Source organism: Caretta caretta, chromosome 11 (assembly GCF_965140235.1).
Source record: "Caretta caretta isolate rCarCar2 chromosome 11, rCarCar1.hap1, whole genome shotgun sequence".
In the NCBI taxonomy this organism is placed as follows: Eukaryota; Metazoa; Chordata; order Testudines; family Cheloniidae; genus Caretta; species Caretta caretta.
The window spans coordinates 39,654,348-39,681,394 of record NC_134216.1 but is presented as its reverse complement, the minus strand read 5'-3'; the positions used below and the strand labels follow the sequence as shown (position 1 = coordinate 39,681,394).

General features: G+C 40.1%; 1 protein-coding gene across 7 annotated transcripts in view; it reads right to left on the bottom strand.

Moving 5' to 3' along the window:
• The window catches only part of MYO3B (myosin IIIB), a 341,188-nt gene that overhangs the window by 185,125 nt on the left and 129,016 nt on the right, over positions 1–27,047 (bottom strand). For all 7 annotated transcript variants that reach the window (XM_048870184.2, XM_048870183.2, XM_048870181.2 and 4 more), the window contains 7 exons: positions 25,637–25,792; positions 6,665–6,761; positions 5,565–5,681; positions 4,989–5,093; positions 2,419–2,502; positions 1,307–1,509; positions 682–780 (listed from right to left, as the gene is read on the bottom strand). In XM_048870184.2, coding sequence (XP_048726141.1) covers positions 682–780; positions 1,307–1,509; positions 2,419–2,502; positions 4,989–5,093; positions 5,565–5,681; positions 6,665–6,761; positions 25,637–25,792 — 861 coding nt within the window. The remainder of the gene's footprint in view (positions 1–681; positions 781–1,306; positions 1,510–2,418; positions 2,503–4,988; positions 5,094–5,564; positions 5,682–6,664; positions 6,762–25,636; positions 25,793–27,047) is intronic.

The following is a 27,047-nucleotide window of genomic DNA, read 5'->3' as shown; positions in this document are numbered from 1 at the left end:
AAAATGCTGTGTTAACAGATGTTAACAGATGTTCAATAGCATTGCATCAGTAATGCAGCAGACCACTTATTGCAATGTTTTTTAACCAAATAAATATTGTTATGCTAATCAAAAAGTTTTGGATTATTTTCTTTCTATTAGTTTTTGTTCCTTCAGCACAAATTAAAATGTTTTCCCAACATTATAGTTTTCCAATAAAGAGACGGATAGCAAATGAAATTAGTAACTCAAAGTTAACGAACACGATTCAGCCCTGAAATAAGACAGTGCAATTCCATTTACTTTAATGGAACTACTAATGCATTCAAGTAGAATTTTCCCTAATACGCAAAGAGTAACATAAATTTAAACCAATATATTTTGAGTTGCTCCTTCAGTATTACCAGAAAGCTCTACATTCACAGCCATTCATTTCTAGGGATAGAGAAGACCTGAAAGAAGGAATGAAAATCTAGATAATGATGAGATGGCTTTTTTCCCTCTTATTATAAATGCTGCGAGTCCTCAAACAAAATAATAATGTAATTCCTTATTGTCCATCCACTTCTGTACTTGGGAGGATTAAGAAAGATCCATAAGGGATAGAAAAAGATTGAGAGAGATTTTAAAGCACCACACTGAAAGCAAGCCCCGATCAATAGCCAATTACAGCCGCATTAAAAACAAATTAGTGATAGTTACCGAGGAGGCTTTTTTTCAGGAAGTCTATACTCAGAAAGTTTCTTCTGATGAAAAAGACCAGCATAAATATAGTAAAATATATGGAAGTTTTTTTCTCCTCTGGAAAAAAAAAAGTATTATTTTAAAGCTTACAGGTATATCTGCATCTACATGTTTGCACTATGCTGTACACTGTCAAGTTAATGGAAGAGGGATTGATCCTATGCTCATTGAAGTCAATGGCAAAGCTCCCAGAAGCAGCAAAAGCCCAATGAAAAGCTCTTCCATCTTATCTGTTAAACACACAAAACCCAGCCCAACTAGATGGTGGCAATGAGTCCAAGATCAGGCTCCACTCCTTCCCTTTATAAGTTGTTGGAGGTTGAGCACAAAGGTACAATGATATGTTTATAGGAAATAGGCTCTGGGAGAAACATTATACTATACAGAGCATCCTTTACCAAACAATGGAGTGGTATTGGTCTCCAGCCCAGAAGAATGAAACTAACTGTACTTCCAGCCAGGGAGTTTGAACAAAATTTCATTGAAAAGTGTTTTTTGAAAAGTAAAAACTGTTCTGGAAAAGTAAACACAAACCCCAAAAAAGGTAGACTAGATTTGAAAGGACATAGTATTATTAACCTACACAGCCTGCTTTATGACTCTGGATTTTTCAAGTAGATATTCAGAAATTTTTGCCCCCATTACAGCTCCTGTTGGTGTAAACAGCATTTCCAGGTATTTTCCAAAACGACTTGAGTTGTCATTGATTGCAGTGCAGGCGTTCCCAAACGCTTCAACCAGAGGGTTCACTTGAAGAATCTTCTCACGCAAAGCGCGGTTATTGGCCTTGACAGAATAGACACAGGTCAGAAGGAATGCCCCAAAAGAATGCTTACTCCAGGCTTCTTCCCAGCCTCAGAAACATAGTGTGCATTATCAGGTGTCCAGCATCTTCAGCTACTGGCACATGTGAATTGACCTAGTTACCGATACAACACACCCACATATTGAAGGGGAAAACAAAGTCTCTAGCAGGTGTGAAGATATTGGATTTTCCCCCTCTTTGCAATTTATGTGCCTTAGGAGGCTCCATATATTTTATTTTAACAAAATAAAATTTAACAAAATAAAATATCAGACAATAAATAGCATTTAGGCTCTGATCCAGCCAGCATTTATACATATGTTTAACTTTAAGCACTTGAGTTTTCAAAGTGCCGTGACTTCAATGGCATTATTCATATGCTTAAAGTTAAATATGTGCATAAGTGTTTGCTGCAGCAGACCCTTCCCAATTTCATTCTGGCACTGATCCTTATAGTCTGAATAATGGACCTAGGTCATAAGCACTGTAGATAACCAGAGGCACTAATCATTATGGGCTTGATCGTTTATACATTGAAGTCAATGGCAAAGAAGGATCAGACCCTAAGGTCCCAATTCTGCAAACAATGGTGCATGTGAGTACTCTCACTGACTTTAATGGGACAACTCATGTGCATAGAGTTAAGCACGTGCATAAGCCTTCGCAGGAGCTGATCTTAAAACTAGCATATTCTTTATGTTAATAATTAATCACTAGGCCATGGTCTCTTCAGTGTAAAATATCAGATCCAAATTAATAACAAAGTCCACAGTCTGTACTGCTCAATTTTCAGTGTTTTCAACAAGCTAGAAATAAATGCATCAGGCTTTTTTCAGCAAAGATGGTTTAAAATGCAATGCTCACTGGGCTACCTGGCTGGCTATAAATACCTTTCCCAGGAATGTCAAATGCTGGACAATCAGGTGGGCGCTTTCAGTCTTTCCAGCACCACTTTCTCCACTGATGATAATGCACTGATACACAAAACAAAGTTGTAAATGCATTGTTCACCATAAAGCTGATCAACTCAGATGTTCAACTGCTACTTTTACATTGTTTTGAATATATACCAAGACATCTTCAGAGTCAACACTCTGTATATCAGTAAGAGTCACAAGTATGTTTGTTTCTTCACTCTTTTGATCGATAAAAGGTGCATCATCATAATCTCTGGGTGCTTATACATTTATGGAGAGAATAAGATCCATAGAGCCCAATGCTATGACACTATTTGAAACATGGACTCTTTTACTGGGAAAGTACCATTCTACCAAACGTACAGTCTCAGGGCTTGGCTACACTTGTGAGTTACAGCGCAATAAAGGCGCCCCGGGCACACTAGCTCACTACCCGTCCACACTGGCAAGGCACATAGAGCTCTCTGACTCCGCAGCTACAGCGCTGCTGGTACTGCACCTTGGCGAGTGGAATAACGTTTGCTGCGCCCCTGCTGGAGCACCGCAGCGCCAGTGTGAACGAGGTGTTGCTTTACTGCGCTCTGATCAGCCTCCGGAAACGTCCCATAATCCCCTTAAGTCAAGTGGCCACTCTTGTCATTGTTTGGAATTGGCTGGAGGAATGTGGAAATGCCCTTTGAAAGCTCCGTTACTGACAGCCAGCTACTTATCTGCTCTGAGACAAAGCAACCATTAGTGTGGAATGCTATGTGTGAGAGAGAGAGGCACGGAGGTGAGGGGGGTCTGCTGCTGTCTGAATTTACAAGATAGCATGCTGACATGCTCTCAGCCCCCCCAAAATCCACTCTCTCTCCCCCCACATAGACACAACACACTCCCTATCACACTCCACCCCCCATTTGAAAAGCATGTTGCAGCCACTTGTATGCTGGGATAACTGCCCATAATGCACCACTCCCATGCCACTGCAAGTGCCGCAAATGTGGCCATGCCAGTGTGCTTCAAGCTGTCAGTGTGGACAGACTGCAGCGCTTTACCTACTGTGCTCTACGAAGGCTGGTTTAATTCAAAGCGCTCTTCATCTGCAAGTGTAGCCATGCCCTAAAAGCCTGATCTTCCACTTAAAAAAAAATCCTCAGTGTTTGGTACCATGTACAGGGAACACCCTACACACAGTGCTAATCCCTGAGCTGGCACAGCATCCTGGGCTTCTAAAGAAGTCGGACAAACAAATGTGTTTCTGTTTATGAGAGGAACCCAGAAGAGAAGATCTGCATTCCTCCCGTACCTGGTGTCAGAACTAACAGATCCGTAGCCACAGATTTTATTGATTGGATCAACCAACCCTGGGAGTCCTAGGCTCAAAGATTACTTGTACAGTAGTCTTTTGGAAACAGTAAACAGTAAATTAGCTATGCTGACAGTATACCAAGATGCCTATAAATAGTTAGCTACCTAAGCTCAAGGATATGGATCCACAAGGCAAAATTAGTTTGTAATCATATATAAGGCACTTGAAAAAATTAAGATTTACAAAATAAACCTGATGGGCTGATTTCAAAATGATGAACTTGCTTCTTAACTTCAACAAATCCCCTCATCCCATTTATTCTACACAGATACTAGTTTCTTAGCAAAACCCCTCAAGAGTTACATAACTAATAGCTACATCTAATGGACCCTTGGTACCTGCACTCCCCAAAACCCAATAAACTGTCAACCCTCTTTCTCCTTTTTCATGTGCAGGGTTCATCTATATTCATCTTTGTCTGGTGTATTCTGAATACGGTTTTATTGTATTATTTTATTGTGTTTTTAAACCTTCTTTAGAAGTATTTACTATGAACTAATGTGCAGTATGCATGTCACAAATAAAATCATTATTATTCCCCAATACCCATATCTATGCATAGTGCATCATGTGAAAAGGAATACAAGAATTACAATCTTGAAAATATTGTAAGAAGGAATCCAGTTTCTGTACACTATATTTCCATTCTCATTAAAATCATTGCCATATAATTGGATTTGCGTCCTCATTACATTTATGTTAGAACTCTCATTATTATATTTTACCATGAAAATGAGTGATCCCATAGTTAATGGTTTGTATTTTCTGTGACTTGTAGTCACAGGGACTGATTCTCCATTGTCTTGCACCTGTGCGAGCTAAGTGCAAAATGCCACTGATATGGCAGCATTTTACACACATTTTGCACAGTTGTAAATGAGTGTACTGGATGCAAGATAGTACAGAATCAGGCCCATAGGGCAAAGATCGTCAGCTGGTGTTATCTGGAATCAATGGAGCTACGCTGATTTACACTGACTGAGTATTCAACCTTATAGTGTCTACTACTGTACCATGACCTTTTCAGTAGTCCTAAAACTGATTGGAATGCTGTTCCATTTTTTCTGCTATACATACATACTCTGGAACAGAAGGTTTCACAAAGATCAGTGACAGAATACTAAACGTAACCTAAGTAATACAGCATTCTATGACCAATGTTAAGTATAAAACGAGATGAACTCGTTCTTACCTGATCCTTGCTGAAAGTTACCATGCCCTGGTAAGCAGCATCGGCAGAGGCAAATATGTGGGGGGGATTTGATGACCGCTTCACACCATGGTAAAGCGTGGAAAACTAAATGAAAAAGAAATCTGTCAAAATAAAAATTTCACCCTGTGTAATCAGGGATGTCAGGAAGGATGGTCTGGTGATTAGGATGCTAGCCTGGGAAGACGGTTCAATTCCCTTATGTGCCGCCGACTTTCTCTGTGATCTTGAGCAAGTCACTTTGTCTGTCTGTGCCTCAGCTCCCTATTTGTAAAATGGGGATAATAGTACTGCTCCCCCATAGGGTGTTGTGTGGGTAAATATATTAAAGATTGTGAGGGCTCAGATACTTTGGTGATGGGGAAGGGCACATAAGCTCGATAGAGATGTTCTCCACAGAGTAATGATTTAAAGAAATTTTGTAAGTTTTATTTTAAATATATTTTTGTGGTTTTCAGTGACCAAGACTCCTAACCATTTACAAGCCTTTTCTTTCTTGTGCATCTTCAATTTTACAATATACAGCAGGTATTGTCCTCATCTTGTTGTTCCTCTTACCTGTGGAGAATATATGCTGAGATTCTGGAAGGGGTTTAAGGCTATTAAAATGTCTCCAACATAAGTATAAATTTGTAGATCAGCATAACGCTTCTGAAGTTGATGGATAATTGTATCCTAGGATTATAAAACATTTGACAGTTAAGAAATATTTTTCCAGATAGCAAAATTCATTGTAAATATATTGAGAACACTGAGTAATAACTGATTATCTTAAATGTTATTTGTCATTTATGTCAACCACTGACCTCACAAAACCAAACCAATATTTTCAAAACATCATGCATCTCTCTTTACAGTATTGCAACAAAACCAAATTAAAAACAATAACCCTATTTTTTTATTAGTTTATGCTGTTATGCCTGTCAGAGAAGCAAACACTTTAATGCAGTAAATGGCCATAGAGGTTATCGGATTTGGGGGGGTTTCATTGCCAAACTTGCATGTAAACTGTCACTTAATTTTAGTAATTTGACTCTTCATGCTCATGAGTTCATCATAGAACAAAAAGGAACATAAAACAAGATCACAATTTTTCAGGTATTACTCCATAAAATTGTTTTATATGGGAACCCAGCACATTTTTATATTATATGTTGTTCCTGTTGGAATACAAGTTAAGGTTCCCCCAAGCTAAAATTAACAGGTTCTCTGCACACATGTGGTGTATTAAAACTTGAAGATTATACGTATGAGTTTATCACTCTTTTCATAATAGAGTCTTTATTATCTGTAGCTGGGACATTCTTTTAAATACATTATTGGTTTTGAAGAAAAATAATTCTAATCCTGGTTTTTGAGGCTAAGCTTCAATTTTCTTGCAAATAGAAAATAATTTAAACTAGCATCATCCATCATTCAGTTCTTCTGTGCTTTAGGTTTTACTGAAACTGCTTTTATATCACTGAGTAGAATATAAATGAACTTGTGATAGCAGATCAGAATCACGTGTGGAACAGTTATTCTTTTATGCCAAGACTATGAACAATTAATTTTGTGACATGATGACACTGTTAGAATAAAACCTATAAAGCAGAAGCAAGCAATACATGTGATGTAATGGTCAGGGCTGAGAAACTGATGCCTGAATGGTACAGTACCTCATCTAGAACCTCTAGATTTACTAGATCATCATCTAGAGCGTATTTGTTAGCCGCATCCACATGATAAGGTCTTCTAGTATGTATTCGTTCATACCTGCAGGTGTGTTAACAGAGTATCAGTGTGAAAACACGATTCTAAAAAATTCATCCAGTGAGAGGCAATAATAATTAACTTAGGGGGTGATCTTTTCAAACAGAAAACAGGCACACTCTCTAAACTACTTACCATGGAGCATTTTGAGGGAATATTTTTAAATAAATGCATCAGCTAAAAGCCCAACATAGCTCCCATATTTTTTCCTTCACAATATTTACCCCTTATCTTTTTAGCAGTGCTCTCAGATGAAGGATTATCTGTGGGCAGGCTGTCTCTGAATATTATATGTTCCAGAGTAGCAGTCGTGTTAGTCTGTATTCAGAAAAGAAAATGAGTACTTGTGGCACCTTAGAGACTAACAAAATTATTTGAGCATAAGCCTTCGTGAGCTACAGCTCACTTCGTCGGAATGCATCTGATGAAGTGAGCTGTAGCTCATGAAAGCTTATGCTCTAATAAATTGGTTAGTCTCTAAGGTGCCACAAGTCCTCCTTTTCTTTTCTGAATATTATAGAAACCTATCGAAATACCCTCCCCTTCTTTCCCACCTCTTCATCACAAGATATTAGTCCCACGTAAACATGAATATATTACCAGTTCATCTAATTGAATATTTTTTCTAGGAACTTTAGTTATTCCAACTACTGGGGCTACAACAAACAACAAAGAGTACAATGTCCTTCCCGTTACCTTGGCGTTTGCCAGAGCGTCTCCTCAGATGACCCTGCGCCTGGTCCAGAACAACATTTTTGAACCACAACTGCCATCAGACTTTAAATTCTATGGATGTTCAGTCAGCTTCTCCTCAGAGATTTAATGATAGTCTTTAAGCCACCCAATTAGAAGCAGAGACAAACTGTCCCATATCCCCTTTATAATCTGATTACACTGAAGGAATCTTTGAAAAAGCTGGTGTATTTTTTTAAACAACATATCACATTTTATAAAGAAATGGGAACAAATTAAGAGAGTATGAAATGTCTTCCACAGAGGAGGTGATAGATGAACACCATGTAAGCACGACCATGTTTTTTCTCTACAACAAATATAATCAAAGCATAGCAGGAGGACACCCACTGAGATACAGCAGCATCCTGCTGCGTAACACTAAGCATTGATCCTCAATGACAGCTCCTGACAGAATGCTGCTGCATCAGTTGCCATGTATAAAGTAGGAATCACATGAGAACACATTCCTAACCAATGATAATAGTACATCTGGTAGGTAGGACAATACTAGCATGCTTCTGTCGACACGTGTATATAATATGGAAGGTTGATGTGCAAAGAAAAAGATACCAGGTCTTTTCCCCTCCCCCCGTCTACAATTACTGACTTTTGAAAATCATGTTTCAAAGAGCAGCATAAGTGCTCTTGCTCTACCCCCGCCCCCAACACACATGCAGTTCCAAACTTAAGTTTTCCGATACAACAAGCAAACTTACGGTCAGGTGCATAAGAATTATTGATCGGAATTAGCCTTTTAGCAAAGAGGGAGGAGGTAGAGACATTTAACTACAGTGGCACCCTGACAAATGCAGATTACATTTAAGGATCTTGTTTCTTGGTTTTTTTTTTTACTCATTTTCATTGTTAGTTTTGGCTACTTAGTACACTGTAACATCCTAGAAAAATCATTTCTATAGATTTATTTGAACTCTGATTGTGTAAAATAGAGTCAGGATACAATTGTTTCACCAGCAATGAAAAAACCCCACCAAAATACTCATACAAATTTTTTGAGACAGTCTTATTTATATTTTGCATCCTATGTTCCCACACAATCTGGTGGTTTACTATGCTGCTATGCATAACCAAGAAGTGACACAAGGAGAAAATGAACAGGAAGTGATGAATTAATAATTACCGTAATGGGAGTCATTTCCTGTGGACAGCATGGATAGGATGTGTATTAGCTGAAACTCCCATCAAAGGGAACTTGTCATTTTCTGTTTTTTCCTGTGTTTATTTTTTTAAAAGGTGATATTTAGAGATTTACATTCATAATGATGGGCCAGATCCTCAGCTGGTGTAAATCAAAGGAGCTGATCTGGCCCATCGTTGTTTTGTTGATTGTTTTTGGTTTAAGCTTAAATCCAGAGTCTCTAATTAAATTGCAGAGAAGGATGTCATCGTGAGTAATCAGGTCCATCCAAACATAGGAACATTCATTAATCCAGAAGTAGAACAACTATTTTAACATTAGTTCCTTTATCGGCCTTGAGACGCACCAGGCAAAGTTGTTGTCAGAAAGGATGATGGAAGAAAACATCCATATTCAGACATTATTGAAGTGAAAGATTGCAGGAGCAATGTCAAATCACAGCAAATTTGCAAGTACTTTGGATGTGCCTATGTTTATACCATAGGTGCACGGAGGAAGTTACAATCATACCTACACATCTCCAATTGCAGAGTGGCTTTGTAAACTAATCTCTTATCTGATTATAAAATTCCAACTGTTTCTTTTCCCTATGCGATAAACAAGTCAGTTTTATTACTGGAAATTTTCTTTTTACCCTGTACAAACAAATGAGTAAAGAAACTATTCTTAATCAAACATAAGGAAAACAAAGACCACTGTGAATATATATTTTCTTGTGTTTAACTCATTTTCTCAAGTACCTGATTAGGAGGAGAACATTAGGAGCATAACATCACATTAGCTTCAGATCTCATGCTTGCCTCATCAGTTTTCTATTGACCCTATGGCCTGCAGATATGTTGACAGAGAGAAGGTTGAAGGAACGCAAATAGTAATATTTAATGGTTCTACCAATGTCAGCCCTCTACAGTTCATATTTTACCTAAAAAGTATATTACCAAAAAGCAGAGAAAATCAATTTTTAATTGGGGAATAGCCATATTTTTATGAACAAGATAAAATCAGTGACAACTATTCTTGGTTTTGTGATATATATGTATGTATGTGTGTGTGTGCGCACCTGCACCTATGTATGAAAATAAACAAAAGAACACTGACATAGGGTATTGGTGGCAGCAGCATAGAGGAGGATTATTTGGTCATTTGGGGAAGAAAATGTAAAGGGATCACGTGGCCCAAAGAAGAAGACATCCTCACTGACAGCTCCAAACTCAGAAGAAAGGCAGAGTGGACCAAAGATTTTCATCTATGTAGTGTCTGGAAGTACCAACACCCTCTCAAATTCCATCAGAGCCTCTTTCTTGGCCTAAATACTCTTGGTGCAATGAAACTTATCACAGTTTTTAGTTTATTCATATTTTATCTAGGACCAACATAGGAACAAATAGTTTGTGCATAGAAGAGGTGGAGGAAAAACAAAGAGTCTAAACTCCTAGCTCACCCTTTCTTACATTATTGTAATCTGAAAGCAAACGATTGCTCCTGGACTAAGACTTTGCAAGGAAAATATTGAACACAATGGGAAGAATTAACTGTGAACCTCTCACTGACCTTAATGACAGTCATAATGGAAACACTGACACAACCTTAAATGTTAACATCACAAATTTTGGCCTGGCTATAATAAAAATCTGTGTGAGCTCCAGCATAAGTATATACCGTGTGATCAGGCTGGGAATCAGTAGTTTCCTTGCCCATAATAGTTTTCAGGTTTTTGTCTTTTAACTCCTTCCCTTGATATTTATACAGCTGATGTCTGGAAGAGTTGCATTAAATCCTGCACAACATTTTACAATCTGAGCACTACTTTTGGTTTTGCTTGCCATTATACGTCTTAGCTCATGCAAAGAGGAAATTTCAAGCTTTATAAATTCTTTATAGTTAATTGATTTCAAAACTGAATGCAAGCTGCCAAAGTAGCTGGCTATCTGTTTGTAAGATCTTCCCCTCCTCTGATAGGGTCCTGCACTAATCAAACTGACTAATGACAATGCAGGGGGCTGCCAGGCCAGTGCAGTTCTGGTCCTGATATTTGACCTGCCGGCACTTCTGAACCTGCTCTCTTTCTGCATTCTTTTAATGTTAGCTAGGAGGCTTTTAGACTTGCCTCCTTCCCTAGTGACAAATTTACAATCTCTCATTAAGGGCACGAGGATTCAACACCAGGTTCCACCAGCTTCTACCACAGATAGAGCCCACAAAGAAGGGACCCCAGTAATGGAAAGCCTGCTAGGGTAGGCAGCAGTGTCACCAAGCACCTGCAACTTCCCTTCCTTTGGGGAGTTCACAGCTGACCAGTGGATCCTCCAAAATGGGCAGCAATGGGCAAGGAGAGGATGCGGAGAGGATGGCTGTGGGATGGGACAGATTCAGCATATTTCTTGGGCAATCTTCTTCAGTAGGTCTCCTATGGCAGGTAGCCAACTGCAGCTTAAAACTGCCCTCCACCTGGAGAGAGTATGGGGGCAGTGTAGTGGTGTGGCTGGAGCAGTGCCCCTTTGTGGACCTTCCAGGTGCCCTGGGGGAAGAAGTCTCTATTTCCGGTGTCCACTGAGGCAGACTGTGACCCATTGGCTCATTGTTGCCTCTTCAGTCTTACCCCTTTCTGGGTAGGTTAAACCTCAAAATGTTCTACAACAAAAAGCAAGCCTACCTCAATGCTGGGCCATCCCCCAGTCTTCCAGGACAGTGTTCCTGTCCTTTAATTCGGGCTTTCTTCCCAAATAGTCTCTGATTCAAGCATTGCTCATTCCTTGGGGTATGATGTTCCTGCCCAGTGACTGCTCCAGCAATCAGGCCCATCTCTCTGCAACTCTGCAAGCGAAGCTCCCTTCAGGCGGAGAGGCGGAACTCTGTCCTCCTTCCTGACCAGTCAACTGAGTCAGGCTCTCCTTTTATTGCCCCTCCAGGCTTTGAATTGGCTGCAGGTATAGCAGGCAGGGCTAGCTGAGCCCACAGGTTCTTCTTCATCCTTTCTCTGCTGGTGCAGGGCCCCATCTCAGGGGAGTATAATTTGTAACTTTCTGTGCCAGCATAGATGGGGGGAATTAAATCTCACAAAGGGTTAATTTTTCTGCTAATGGTTCTCTCTCTCTCAGAAATGCACATGGCAACAAAGCTCGGTCTTCGCATTAAGACAGGGCGGCTCAATATGGATCAAATAAGAACCCATCCACTCAGACACTAAATCTTCACTTTCCCCTATTATCATGAGAAGATGAGCTGGCCAGAAGCTGACAGAACAAGTTGCCTGACTGACCCTTCTGAAGGGAAGAACTATTGGTAGAGGGGAGCACAGGCTCTCCAGATAGCAGAGAAACAGCAGAGAGAGTAGAGAGCCAGATCTGGAGTGAGGCTCCTTAAAGCCTCTGTTAATCTGAGAACTGGCCATTTTGAACCATAACCATTTTGGATTTGCCCAACACCAATTTGTGACCATCAGCTTGATTCTTCCAGACTGCAGTTCAGCCTGGGAGTGCTACAAAAGACCATTGTTTTTGTCAATTTTAACCACTATGATGGTTGATTGAGAGGGTTAGCAAAGTAGACAGGTGGCAATGGATTAACAGAGCTGCCCCATATTAACTTCCTCTGAAAATCAGCCAGATGCCATCAAGGGACTTACCAATGACCTGCAACCTATTTATTAAGCATATCTCTGCTAGACATGACATCCACTACCTTTTCATCTCCTAATATCAATAGCATTCTATAGAGGGCCCTCTAAGGCTCCTTTCTGTTACTCTTCTATTTCATCACAACAGTATAATTTGAAGTGTTTTTGCTGCACAATACCTAAAATGTTGAGGGCTGGTTCAGGAGGAGGATGCCAAGTGAAGGTTAAAATGCATATTCTACAATTTTTTTAATTGTTTCTAAATTCCAGTATTTTTCAAAATTGTTTTTCCTCACCAGGACTTGCAATTATTCCCCCAAACCCAAAAAGCAGAAACTGCTCTTACTGAATTTGTATTCCTCCAGCTCACACATGGCCACTCTCTGTTATTTTAGATTTGCTCCTGATTGCTAGAATGGGTACAATGATTTTTTATTTTAGGATTTCTTTTTACTTGCTGCCTGAGATTTTTGAGTATTTGAAATTGCAGGGGAAACTATTTGCAAAAATGTATCATGAATTATTTTCTGGTGTTTTTCAAAATGTCAACAAAATATTTTATGCACTCCCCCCCCCCTGCATTTTCCAACCAATTCTATTCACAATTACTCGGCTGTTGGAAGTATTTCTTGCACTCATTTTTTAGTTTTGAAAAAAATACCATGGAAGGATTTGGTTCAGGGATAAATCCATATGAAGAAATCAAGAATTGGCAATCAGACTTAAGGATGCAAGAAGAAGGTAGAATTTTGAGATTCCCAACTTTGAAGTTGCTCTTCTAAATGTAGCACAACAACATCTTTAAGCATAATGATATTATGAAGTTTGACATATGTTTTCCCATTGTTTACAATTTGAACCAGCTACCAGCTCTGCCAAGTTTGGATGAGGTCTTGACATGTACAATTCCACAATACACACCTACTTTTTGCAGTATATATTGCCAGTGAAGTCAGCTCAAAAAGCAGTTTAACATTTAGGAGTATCAGGAAACAGCCTGCTGAAAATCAGTCTAGATGGTGGAATCTCTTGTGCCATGAATCAAAAAAACAACTGACCACAAAAATGAGTTCAAGACATCAAAATACATGTTTGGAAAGGGAACAGCTCTCCATTATTAACTCCCCTAATGGATTATCCAACATACCAAAATGCTATTTCACAAAAATATTTACCTACCGGAACTGAGCAAGGGTTTTATTGTGAACGGAGAGCTTGGAGTTTCCATAATCAGTAATACTCCCCCCTTCCCTGAGCCTTCCAAGGGACAGAGAAAATAGATAGAAGTAGGCAATATTCAAGTTCTTCTTCATTAATATTTTTACAATGACTAAAAGTGTGCCTAAGGGTGTCTAATAGAACAAGTAAAATACAAACTTCTGCCTTCAAGAGATTACAATCTAATTTTATAGACATAATGCAACAAGTGAAGACGTTATCATAATTACCACTTCACAGGTGGCTGAATTGAGGCACAGTGAAATTAAGTGATTTACCAAGCTGCCATATGGATTTAGTGACAGAACGGGGAACAAAACTTGGTTATGCTAATTCCCTGTCCTATTTTTTTTATGATAATGATTATGTATATAGTTCCATGAAATGTTCCATGCAAATCGATGAGGTCCCTGCCTGGAAAAATTTACAATCCAAATATAGCAAGACTGTGCCCTAGCCACATTATTACACACCCTCCTTTACTTATGGCATAGAGTATTTATGTCAAAAAGTCTTTACAGACACTGCATGTGACCGGGAGCTCTGCTCATTTGCTCCTGAACCATGCATCCATCTTCTGTTATTGATACCCTTTCCTGAATTTGAGTCCACCTCCCTTCTAGTTTTCCCCAGTTCATTACTATGTGGGGCCTGAGTCTATCAAAACAAACTCTGTTCCTGTCCCTCATTCAGCACCAGGTCATTTTCTGTAGCAATATACTCAGTCCCTTCCCCAGCATCTCACGTTCATTATGTAAGGCCAGGTTCAGTAACAAGAGTTTGATAAAAGAAAAGGAGTACTTGTGGCACCTTAGAGACTAACCAATTTATTTGAGCATAAGCTTTCATGAGTTACAGCTCACTTCATCGGATGCATGCAGTGGAAAATACAGTGGAGAGATTTTATATACACAGAGAACATGAAACAATGGGTGTTACCATACACACTGTAACAAGAGTGGTCAGCTAAGGTGAAGTGATGATGAAGTGAGCTGTAGCTCACGAAAACTTATGCTCTAATAAATTTGTTAGTCTCTAAGGTGCCACAAGTACTCCTTTTCTTTTTACAGGTAAGGTGAGCTATTACCAGCAGGAGAGTGGGGCGGAAAAAACCTTTTGTAGTGATAATCAAGGTGGGCCATTTTCAGCAGTTGACAAGAACATGTGAGGAACAGTGGGGGATGGGGGGAAATAAACATGGGGAAATAGTTTTACTTTGTGTAATGACACATCCATTCCCAGTCTTTATTCAAGCCTAAGTTAATTGTATCCAGTTTGCAAATTAATTCCAATTCAGCAGTCTCTCACTGGAGTCTGTTTTTGAAGTCTTTTTGTTGAAGAATTGCCACTTTTAGGTCTGTAATCGAGTGACCAAAGAGACTGAAGTGTTCTCCAACTGGTTTTTGAATGTTATAATTCTTGACATCTGATTTGTGTCCATTTATTCTTTTACGTGAGACTGTCCAGTTTGGCCAATGTACATGGCAGAGGGGCATTGCTGGCACATATCACATTGGTAGATGTGCAGGTGAACGAGCCTCTGATAGTGTGGCTGATGTGATTAGGCCCTATGATGGTGTCCCTTGAATAGATATGTGGACACAGTTGGCAACGAGCTTTGTTGCAAGGATTGGTTCCTGGGTTAGTGGTTTTGTTGTGTGGTGTGTGGTTGCTGGTAAGTATTTGCTTCAGGTTGGGGGGCTGTCTGTAAGCAAGGACTGGCCTGTCTCCCAAGAGCTGTGAGAGTGATGGGTCGTCCTTCAGGATAGGTTGTAGATCCTTGAGGATGCGTTGGAGAGGTTTTAGTTGGGGACTGAAGGTGATGGCTAGTGGCGTTCTGTTATTTTCTTTGTTAGGTCTGTCCTGTAGTAGGTAACTTCTGGGTACTCTTCTGGCTCTGTCAATCTGTTTCTTCACTTCAGCAGGTGGGTACTGTAGTTGTAAGAATGCTTGATAGAGATCTGGGAGGTGTTTGTCTCTGTCTGAGGGGTTAGAGCAAATGAGGTTGTATCGGAGAGCGTGGCTGTAGACAGTGGATCGTGTGGTGTGGTCTGGATGAAAACTGGAGGCATGTAGGTAGGCATAGCAGTCAGTAGGTTTCCGGTATAGGGTGGTGTTTATGTGACCATCGCTTATTAGCACCGTAGTATCCAGGAAGCGGATCTCTTGTGTGGACTGGTCCAGGCTGAGGTTGATGGTGGGATGGAAATTGTTGAAATCATGGTGGAATTCCTCAAGGTGCCACTGTATTTCTTTTTGCGGATACAGACTAACACAGCTGCTACTCTGAAAAGAGTTTGATACTGTCCTCTACATTTTCTGAAAAATGCTCCCTTCCTAGGGAGATCTAAACCTTGATAGGTGCGAGATTATTCTGGCTCCCAAAATGGGCTGCAAATTAGTTTCCATTTGCTAAAATGTGATGATATATTTTGGCTCCAGGAGAGAGAGAGAACTGGAAAATATAGCCTTGCTGGAACACTGGTAACTGAAACCCAAGATTCTGGTTTGTTTATTCTGCTTTCTGGACTTTTCCTTATCCATGAGATACAATATTTTTAAATGAAAACCTTATGCAAATATTGTTATGGTAAATGTGATAATGAAATGTATGTGGATATTATTATTTAACATATATATTGCAGAAGCATCTAGGAAACAAACAAACGGCCCTATTGTGCTGGATGCTGTACAAAGATACAGTAAATGACAGTCCCTGCCCCAAAGAGCTTATTTGCTGGAGTTGGAGGAGATGGGGAAATAAATGTAATGGCCAGAACTCATTTCCATGCAATGGTGACACCTGATTTTGGGCTAAGGGTTTACCAAGCGAGAATAGAAGGGACAGGTTAGACACAAGACCAGAGTACTAAAGGAAGGACAGAGGGTGAAATCCTGATTCCATTTAAGTCAATGATAAAACTTGCAGGATTTCATCTAGAGAAACCAGATCAGATCCTTGGCCCACAGTGGCACGAAGTAGTCGGAAACCTACAATATCAATGGTGATTCTCCCAGTGCTGGGCGAATCTCTCACTGGCATAGAGACAATCACAGCATGTGTGACTGAAATGCAACTGTACTCCAGTGATCTGTCTGCCAGGTGGCCCCTTGGGTTGTGGGCAGCTGAAGAGTTTTGGTCAGCCCAGAAGTAGCTCTATTTAAGTCATAGGGCTTGCATGGCATCCATTCACCCTAGGACCAGAAAAGTAAAAAAGGTGACTTAGAGCCACTTTTTCTCTCCCTTCAGCTGCACTAACCATAACTTGGCCACAACCACTGGTTGAGCCCATTATGGCAATAAATTCAAAGTAATGTATTAAACTGAGGCCATTTGAAATAACGTGGCCCAGAGTTCTAGAATTTAGCTTTTGCATTTCTTCCTAATAATATTTTTACAGTTTTTTCATTTAAATACAAATTTATGTAAAGGATAGAATTCTGCCAGTGTGATTCTGATTCCAATTTTATCAGTGTAAATCAAGAGTAATTCTCTTGAAGTTAATTGAGGTAGACCAGTGTAAAACTGGTGAGTGAAATCACACTGGGGCCATATGGATGTTCATCTGAGACTGTGAATTCCTTTCACAGCTCATTTACTAATAATGAAAAGAGGAGAATTTTCTCCAAGAGAAACAAGTAGGTCTTTTGCTGCCTGTCACAGCTATGGTTCTAAAGATATGTCTACACAGCAAAAGCTGTGCACAGGCTCATCTACACCCAAGCTAGCTTGAATCCAGCTAGTACAGGAAACAATACCTAGAAAGACAGCACAGTGTGGGCTCCATCACAGATAATGCAAGCCTGGCATGGATCTTGGGTATGAACTTGGCTTGGTCGCCTGCTCTGAAGCCCACACTGTGCTGTCTTCAATGCTATTACCCACACAAGCTGGATTCAAGCTAGTTCAGGTAGTCTAGCCCATGCTCAGCTTCTTCTGTGCAGACACACCCTAGGGTTCCTTCCCATTTTTAAACAAGGAAATTGACAGTGTGATAAACACCATGGAGACTAACGGCTTTGAGGCGAGCAAAATAATTTCACAGGAAACTGAAAATAAAGGCTGCAGAAACCATAAGGGAAGAAAAGGACACAGTATCCTGATTTCTGCTTCCTTGAGTCTAGATAAACGCTACTAACCAGGGTGGTGGATGGCACATTAAAGAACAGGTGGTCTTAGAGATAACATGGATCTGTTCCATTGAGGGTGTTATAGCTCAGTATACATTGGAAATGGATCTGATAGCACACAAGGTTCCAGTGCAGGATGGGTAGAATGGGCCTAATAGATGGTCTTTGGTTTATACCACTTAAAAGTATTATTTACCAGTTGCAGCTTCTTCATTACTTTCTTGCTTAGGTCTAGACAGCATGGTTGCAATTGTCTAGCCTGGATATGACAAATGCATGAACTACTGAGGCGAGGAATTTATCCAAGATAAAGAGACTGAATCTTATTAGCTGGAGATGGCGGGAGCAGCTAACGGTAACTGACTGTGGAAAGCTGCCACCCCAATACACCTCTTTGTGATCAGATGTGAATCAGTTTCCCCCACTGTCGTTTGGTCTTCTCTGATTGTAGGAGAGTCTTGGCCATCCAGACAGCCCACGTTGCAGATTCCTGCTTCTTTTGGGGCCACAGAGTCCTTTACCAAAGGACAACAGAAAGGTAAACGAAACAAAACCTTCAGCCCTGCTGTGCCCAGCTAACCACCTCTTCCTCCCAAGCACACCTCACCCACTACAGTTTGGCCCCACGCTTTGTCTCAGGCTCCTGTGCCTTCATTAACCCCACAGTCCAGAGGCTGACACACTCCCCACCCCAGAGTTCAGGTAGGCTACAGCTCCTCAGGACCCCTATCTCCAGTCAGGCTTCCAGCTCACCCCTGCTCTGCTCTGCTTCCCCCTTCTCAGCCTTCTTTCAGGTTGCTTCCCAGAGGGACGGCATTTCCCACCTCCTCTCCTCTCCATTTCTCTACGTGGACTCATCCAGCTCATTATGGAGGAAGAAAAACCACAAACCCCTGCTCTCCCCCACCTGGACTTTATCTCTAATTAGGCCTGGCCCATCCTCCAGGTGAACCCAGGCTGGCTAATTGGCCTCTCAAGCCCATATTAACCCTTTCATGACATATGTGGGGTACACACCCTATTACACTGATGTTATTTGATTTTCCGGGGTCAGTGATGTGTTCAGCATGACCTTCAGACTAAGCACTATCTTGACTGACAGAGGGTATGTGTCTTTGACTGTAGGTGAAGTGATGGTGTTTACCACCTCCTCAGAGCATTCACATCTTTCAAGCATCATTTTGGGCTTTCCTGGTTTCAGTTTGCACTGTTCTTCTGCTTAATTTCTTGCTTTGCTGTAAATTGTGGAATAACAACTTGAGTTACAATCTCTACAACTTTGCAGCATTTCTAAGTCAGTTCTCCTAGGGTTTCTAGCCTGTAGCCCTGCCATTTGTGTTGTGATCTCACAAAATAAGCAAGGCTAATCTTCTTAGATTCTCTCAGGATTTAGACGAGACACCTGCAAGGAACACATAGATGCTGGGTCAATAATGAACCAATGCATGATAGTGAGCACCATTCTGATGCTGAAATCTTTCAAATCAGACATAAAAGTGGAACCTCCTTATCACTTGTAGTCAGTAATCACTAAGGAGTCTGGCTCTTTTCACAGGAAAAGTCTTGGTAAATTCCCAGTTCTAGATAATTGCAGTCTGCCTCCTTAGTTTCCTTTAAGTTTTAATGGGAAAATACATTATTTTCTGCTCTTTCTTCTAGACTGTTTTGTGGTGCTGATATGCACTCTCAAAAAAAGTTTCCTTATTTCCACACCCAAGCAGTTATTAGATAGATGATTTTATATAAAGACTAACATTTTATTATACATTACATATACATGTACACATTAAAGAGTCAGAGAGAGCACGCACACCGCGTGGTGTGGCAAAAATGTTTTATCAGCATGCCCTCGGAATTCCAATGTATTTACAAAAGGTGAAGCTATTGTACAAGTGACTTCTGCAGATCAGCACAAACGGATACCAATAAAACTTTTATATAACACTGCACCATCATGTGTTCTGTGTATGTCATATACTTGATTGAAAACTATTTTTAAATGCTTTAGAGACTTTTAAAACTTTTCATTGGTACTCTTTTTTCATATCCCTCTGCAAAGCCAGGTCCCTAAGCCCTGGTCTACACTGAGGGAGGGAATCAATCTAAATTTCTCAACTTCAGCTACGTGAATAATTTAGCTGAAGTTGACGTACTTAGACCTATTCACCACAGTGTCTTCACTATGGTGAGTCGACTGCTGCCGCTCCCCCGTCGACTCTGCCTGCACCTCTCATGGCAGTGGAGTACAGGAGTCGACTGGAGAGCACTCGGGGGTCAATTTATCATGTCTAGACTAGACATAATAAATCAGCCCCTGCTGGATCGATCGCAGCCCGCCGATCCAGCAGGTAGTGTAGACATACCCTAAGTATCAAAAGTTCAACTGTACAGACCTCCGAGGAAGAAGAAAATTATAACTAACATATGTATGATACCTTTAAAAATTAACTTAGTTAGTTTTTCTACCAATAATAATCTTATGATTATTAGCATCAGTCCAATATCTCAATGTCTTTCAGAGCTGGAAGTAAGTGCCCATTGAGAAGTTATGGATCTCCCAATTCCCAAAGTATACTGGGGCAAACCTTAGTGATGGCCAGATGTAAGCTATTAGACCTTACTCACACTGGAAGCTCTTTTGGGGAGGGGATGTTTTTTTGCTATATGTCCACACAGTACCTAGCAAGACTGTGCCTGATTCCGGATTAGGAGCTCTAGGTGCCACTGTAATTCAAAATTAAAATTTGTTACTGGGCTAGGGCTGTATATTGCCCATCCTGAATCTCAGCTTAATGTTGTTTTGGGTGGAAATGGCACATTTAAAAGGTGGGAAGTATAAGGAAACATGTCTCTGTCCGGTTGTTTTATAGAAATGATAACCTTGTGATGGTGTTTAAGTCTTTGGAATGTTAGAAAAAGATGGATTATCCGGTGGACAGCAGTTAGGCAATCAAAGGTGCATGATAAGTGCTATTTATAACAAAGTTCCATGATTAATCACGACTGTCACCTCCTAGTAAGTGTGTATGTGTGTATCTGTCTGTCTGTATGTACATGTATGTATATGTCCCTTTCCATCACAGGGGTATTACAAAGAGTAATTTATTATTTTTATTATTCATTTATTATTTGTATTTTAGTAGTGCCCTAAGAGCCCCAATCATTGACCAGGGCTCCATCATTCTACGTGCTGTACAAACACAGAACAAAAATATGCCCGAAAGAATTAGAGCTTTAAAGAGTTTTGAGATCCCCAGATAGACCATATATAAATATACAATGTATTATTAGTCTGTGTCACACAGGGGGAGCCCAAACCAAAACCCACATTCCAAACTAACTCCCCTTATAAGACCCTATTGTCACTTGCTTATATCTTTGTGAAATTTTAACCATTTGGACTGAAATTTTCCATGCCAGGTGTCTTCCTCAGCCTGAATTTCTTTGGCAAATTTCAGCCAACTGTTTCTGAGAACAAGGCTAATGAAGAATACATTGTTTTGAGATGTTAAAAAATTCTTCAGACCTTTTCTTTGAAATGCTCTAGCTCCTCTATGCTTTGGAGCAGGGACTTGAAATTTGCCAGCAGAGTGGGCTGTGTGTCTGGGACATGCCTTTTGCCACCCCCATGAAAATCCACCCACATTTTGCAAAGTTATAAACCTTTGAATATGTGCAGTTCACAGGTGCTCAGTAGAGACTTCTTTGATTTTAACAGCTAAAATCTGACTTTGCAACTTTAATTATGTTTGTAATGTAGCATGTGTGTGTATAATATGAATAGTAGTGTTGGGAAAATATGACTTATGCAGAGGAAAAAATTATTTCTATACTGTGTTGAAATATAACGAGAAGTCCGATAGCACCTTAAAGACTAACAGATTTATTTGGGCATAAGCTTTCGTGGGTAAAAAAACGCACTTCTTCAGACGCATGTGAAAACTACAGATACAAGCATAATTATACTGGCACATGAAGAGAAGGGAGTTGAAGGTGCTGAAGTATTTTTTTCACAATACTCAGCAGAAGTAGTACTTCATTTAATAAGAAACTAATAAACACAGAATCATAGTAATGTTAGGCTGGAAGAGACCTCGAGAGGTCATCTAGTCAATCCCCTCACCCCGCCCCCCAGCTGAGGCAGAACCAACTATATGTAGCTAGACCATCCCTGACAGATGTTTGTCTAACCTGTTATTAAAAATCTCCAATGATGGGGATTCCACAACCTCCCATGGAAGTCTATTCCAGTGCTTAACTACCCTTATAGTTGGAAAGTTTTCCCCAATATCTACCCTAAATCTGCCTTGCTGCAGATTAAGCTGATTATATACTAAGCAGCCTGTGGATTCAAGTTTTCTGAAAATTTCCACTTGCTATTTCCTGTCTCTAAGGCCTAAATTGTGCTTCTTCAGTCTGCCCTGTCTAGTGGTGGTACTGCCGCAGTAATAGCGCAAGGAAGGAATCGTGTCCCAAAACAGTTAAGGTTCCTTCCCACCTTTCCTGTGTTTTTTAGGGAGGTGGATAGTAATCTGCTACTGGTCTTGATCAGTCGCACATTGCTAACCCTCCCTGCAGTTGAGCTGCACTGGCCATAGCATAGAGTCCAGGATTCCTCCACTCAAGGGGAGTAGCAGGTGGGAAGTGCATATTTACATCTGTGTGTCTGGACCCAAGGGCAGGGCTTTATGCTGACAAGCCAAACTATTTTTGATGTTGGTAAAGATTAGTCTAAAGATGGCAACAAATTCTGTATCTAATGTATTTGGAATGGATCAGGTTGTAAATTCTTTGGAGCAGGAACCATGTCTTCTTAGGGACCTGAAAGCAAGATCCCTCAGCTGGGCTTTTCCTTCTCCACTGATGATTCCCAGTTTGTAGAGTTTTACTGGGAAACTTCCCCAGCCAGGCTGAATTAGCCCCCCAGCTCCCTAGGTGAGACCAGTCATCACATGCTCAGCTCTGCTCTTTCTGCTAGTTCAGGGCTGCTGCCTGCTGTGAGTGTGTCTGGATGCTGGGCTAGAAGACTACAGTTTGGATTTTAGTACAGTTGTGTAATCTGCACCTTGAGCCCTGCACCCCTTTGTGGTGAGGGAAAATCCTGGGACCGAAGCAGCCTGATTCCTGCCTGAAGAGGATCCCTGCCAGCAGAAATCAGCCCCTCTTTAGCAACTGAGGAATCCAGAGTCATCTCTGAACTTGAGGATCATTCATGGAGTTTGTGAGTGCACCATCTTTTAATCCGTCAGGGAATTTGTTTTCGGGACCCCCTACTCACTGAACTGTGTCCTCAAGCCAGGGAGTAAGGGTTTGGGGTTTTTATAACCTGCTGCATATTAAACCTGTGGAGGGATTTACCACCTTCTCCCACTTGCGAGTCCTTTGGGCTGTACTGAACCCAGTCAGCCACACTGCTAAACCACTGCAGAGAAGAATTTTGTGGTCATAGGTCATCAAGGGCCCCAACAAAATATGTGTACCAACAGGACACTAATCTTACATTTGCTACATCAAGTCACGTGACTGGGGAAAGTCACAGGTATTAGCAGCGTGGGCACCAGTGAACCTAAAAATAGTGTTTTACCCTGTTATGTTATATTTGTCTCCTGTTTAATATAATTATTGTGTTGAATATATTGCACGTGTTTGTGTTATTTCTTGGAAGTCTCCAACTATCTGGCAAGTAAATGGGATTACCCTGTGATTAGAATTTTCCTCCCAAGCTGCTCTGGTGACCCTGCCAGGAAGAAGCAAGGGGGGTGGAGCCACCACCAAATAAATTCATAGGAAAAAATAAAGAAGATACACCCTGCTGAGTGGGTGGCGGGACCCAGAAGAACCCAGACCTGTCCATCAAAACCTGTAAGCAGGTTGGCATTAAAGAAGGTAACCGGGTGGAGAGGGTATGCTAGACTTGTGTTATTTGTTTATATTCATCCTTTGTAATTTGACCTAGTTTCCACTTCTTGTAGGACTCTTTTCTGATTTTTAGATCATTTGTTAAGCCAGGGTGGTCTCCTGCCATACTTCCTATCTTTCCTACACAGTGGGATAGTTTGCTCTTGTGCCCTTAATATCTCTCTGAAAAACTGCCAACTGTCTTCAATTGTTTTTCCCCTTAGACTTGCTTCCCATGGGATCTTATCTACCAACTCCCTGAGTTTGCTAAAGTCTGCCTTCTTGAAATCCATTGTCTTTATTTTGCTGTTTTTCCTCCTACCATTCCTTAAACTCATGAACTCTACCCTTTCATGATCACTTTCACCCAAGCTGCCTTCCACTTTCAAATTCTCAACCAGTTCCTCCCTATTGTCAAAATCAAGTCTAGAACAGCCTCTCCTCTAGTAGCTTTCTCCACCTTCTGAAATCAAAAATTGTCTCCAATACATTCCAAGAACTTCTGTGCCCTGCTGTGTTATTTTCCCAACAGATGTCTAAGTAGTTGAAGTCCTGCATCACCACTAACTCCTGTGCTTTGGATGATTTTGTTAGTTGTTTAAAAAAAGCCTCATGCACCTCTTCTTCCTGATTAGGTTACTTGACTAATCATAATGGAGAACTGATTTAACATGGAGCCAAGTACCTATGGCAGTAGCAGGGCAGGCAGAGAGTTAGATTATGCTGGACAAACATGGGCTAACAGGCACAATCCCTCCCCCAGCTCCCAGGCATACAGGGGCAATTCACATGCTGCATCTTACTTTTGGGTGATTGCAGCCTGCACCCCACAGCACTCCCAGCTAGCTCTATGAGATGGCATGGAGAAAGGGCCATGGCCATGGTCCTGACTCTTCCTCATCCCCTCTGTAGAAACTCTTGGCGTGCAAGGAGGATGCAGTCTTTGAGCTCCTCCAAGCATCGGAAGGACACTGGTGAGTCTAGATCTTCTGCATGGTGCATAACTGGGTTGGGGAAGGCTCCTTGTGCCTCTCCCCACCACTCCCTATTCATACTCTACCCAGAGGCAGTCTGGTCCAGAGGTGAGATAATGCAGAAACTGTTCTGATGTGAGCCTGGGCTAGATGAGGGATTAATATTCCACCAGCAGAAAAATAGGGAAGACACATTCACCTTGAAACCTCTAGCTATTCCAGTATTTTAACTTGTACATGTACATTTAGGCTTTTCCTTTTTAATCAGCAGATTCTTACAGTATATAAGTATATACATTTTTATGAGTCATGAATCATGACATTTAATTTTCTTCATCAACATTAGTGGGTATTTGTTTATAACAATGGGCCTGAGCTTATCTAGTACTAGACAAATTTTATATTACAAAATGATTGCTGAGCATAGGAAGGTGTGTTCATTTGCATTTAAATTCACTTTCAAAACAGTGAAATCCTGCCACCTTCTGGACAGTAACCAAACCAAGAGACATTTCTTATAGTCAGCCTTAAAGGATGCTGGAAAAAAGTACCCTCTACTGATGACGAACATTCATTGCTCTTTTTCACCACATTTTAAAAATTAAGTGTTAGGCTGTATAAAAATAATTGTTCTTATTAATCCACAGGCAAAACAATCATATTAAGTATTAAAGGGCTTCCCCGCTCACTAGTAATAGCTAACCAAGTTGCAAACAACTTTAAAATGTTCAATTCTTAATCTTTTCTGATAGTCACTTTGCTGCTCATGTTTATACTTTCAGGTCTGCTACCAAAACATAACAGAATTTCTATCCACTCAGTGTAAATAGCTTATTAACTGTTCAATAAAAATCCCTATATTAGCAGTACTAGTGATAAATGCATTAAATGAATATATATAAAAACAAAGTCAAATGGGACAGAGAAAGATAGTGTGGTTTTCATGTTATGGTTGAATAAAATAAGTTATAAAGGCACAAGTGGGAAGATTATTTCTCCATTCATATGGCATGCAGCACTTAATACAAATAAAATTGCTAATGCATGTAGGTGATCATCTGAAGTAATAAATGTCTGAAAATTAAGCATTTTAAATTGTGCTTCCAGGACTAGTCAGAGGAAGGCTGCAGAATAATGCAATGCACAGTACCTTATTTTGGCTACAAAGTCTAGCTGTTCTTGTGCTTGGATGAGATCAGCCAGCTGTTTTTGCAGAGACATATCCTTACCATGGGCTTGTCTAATAAATGGATGCTCTAAAAGGTGGGTGACTGAAGGACGCTTTTCAAAATCCTTAATAAGACACCTGCGGAAATAGAGCAATAGCATTACACATACAGTACATGCTGTTTGATAACAAAATCATTTAATTTGACTTGAACATTAAACTGTTGACTTATTCTCTGGCAGTTCTGTCACAGAAACCAGATTGCTTTTTCTACTTATTAGTATTATTAATTATATGAGAGGACCACATTCACTTTTCATTTACAGTGGTGTAAATCTGGAATAACATTACTTAACTCAATGGAGTTACTTAACACTTATAACACTGGTGTAACAGAGCAGAACTTGGACCAGTAAACATATGTCAATCTTTTAAAAAAGAGTAAACAGCATAAAGTACAGGTTTGCAGCTTTACTATAGTCTTGTTTGAAGTATCCATTCAAAGTAGTTTTCATCTGAGAACAAAGAGTAAAGTCCTGGAGTAATTAATTTCCTACATATTATCCAATGGGAATTCTGACTGAGTGAGGACTGCAGGATTTAGCCCCAAAAAATAAATGAGTAAGTGAACACTGGTCAGAACAATTTGATGCCAAGTTTTTAATAAACTAAGAATGTTTTCAATGGGCTCTTACATGCTATGGTGATGGGTATTAGTATAAGAACCTTGACAGGTAAATTAGTAAACCTACTTAATATAGATCAGACTAGACACAAATGACTCAGACTTAAATGCTAACTAGGATGGGCAAGTTCAATCGCTGACAGGGTCAGGTGATCTCGTAATGAGCAAACAGACAGAGCTTATGAAATTAACATGGAATAATGCTTAACTAATAAATATCATAGCATACTGTCAAAGATCTAAAATCTAGGAAGCCATGATAAGAAGTATAATTCAGTGCCAGTACAGTAAAGCTGGAATAATATGTTCCAAATAGAGAAATGCATTTAAACTATCATATTTTTTTCAAAACTGTCCTTTAATTTCTTTTTGTATTAGTTTGTTCAATTTTATTTAGTTCAGTAATTATACTGTGATTATAACCTTTTGATCATTTGAGAATCAGCAAAGGAAAAACTATATTACAGTATATATGGCAATCCTAGCATATATCTATCATTTCAGGGAACTCCTACTGGACTCCAGTGCAAGATGAGATTGTCTGAATAGATGCTTTAAAATTAAAATGTTTTACACTTCATATTTACCAATGTTTCATGAAGCAATTACACTAAATATACATTTAAAGAAGTCTTTCCTTTACATGAGAAAATTTGTCAAGCAGAGGATACCATTTTACACAAAAAGTGCAATGAAACTTTCATACCT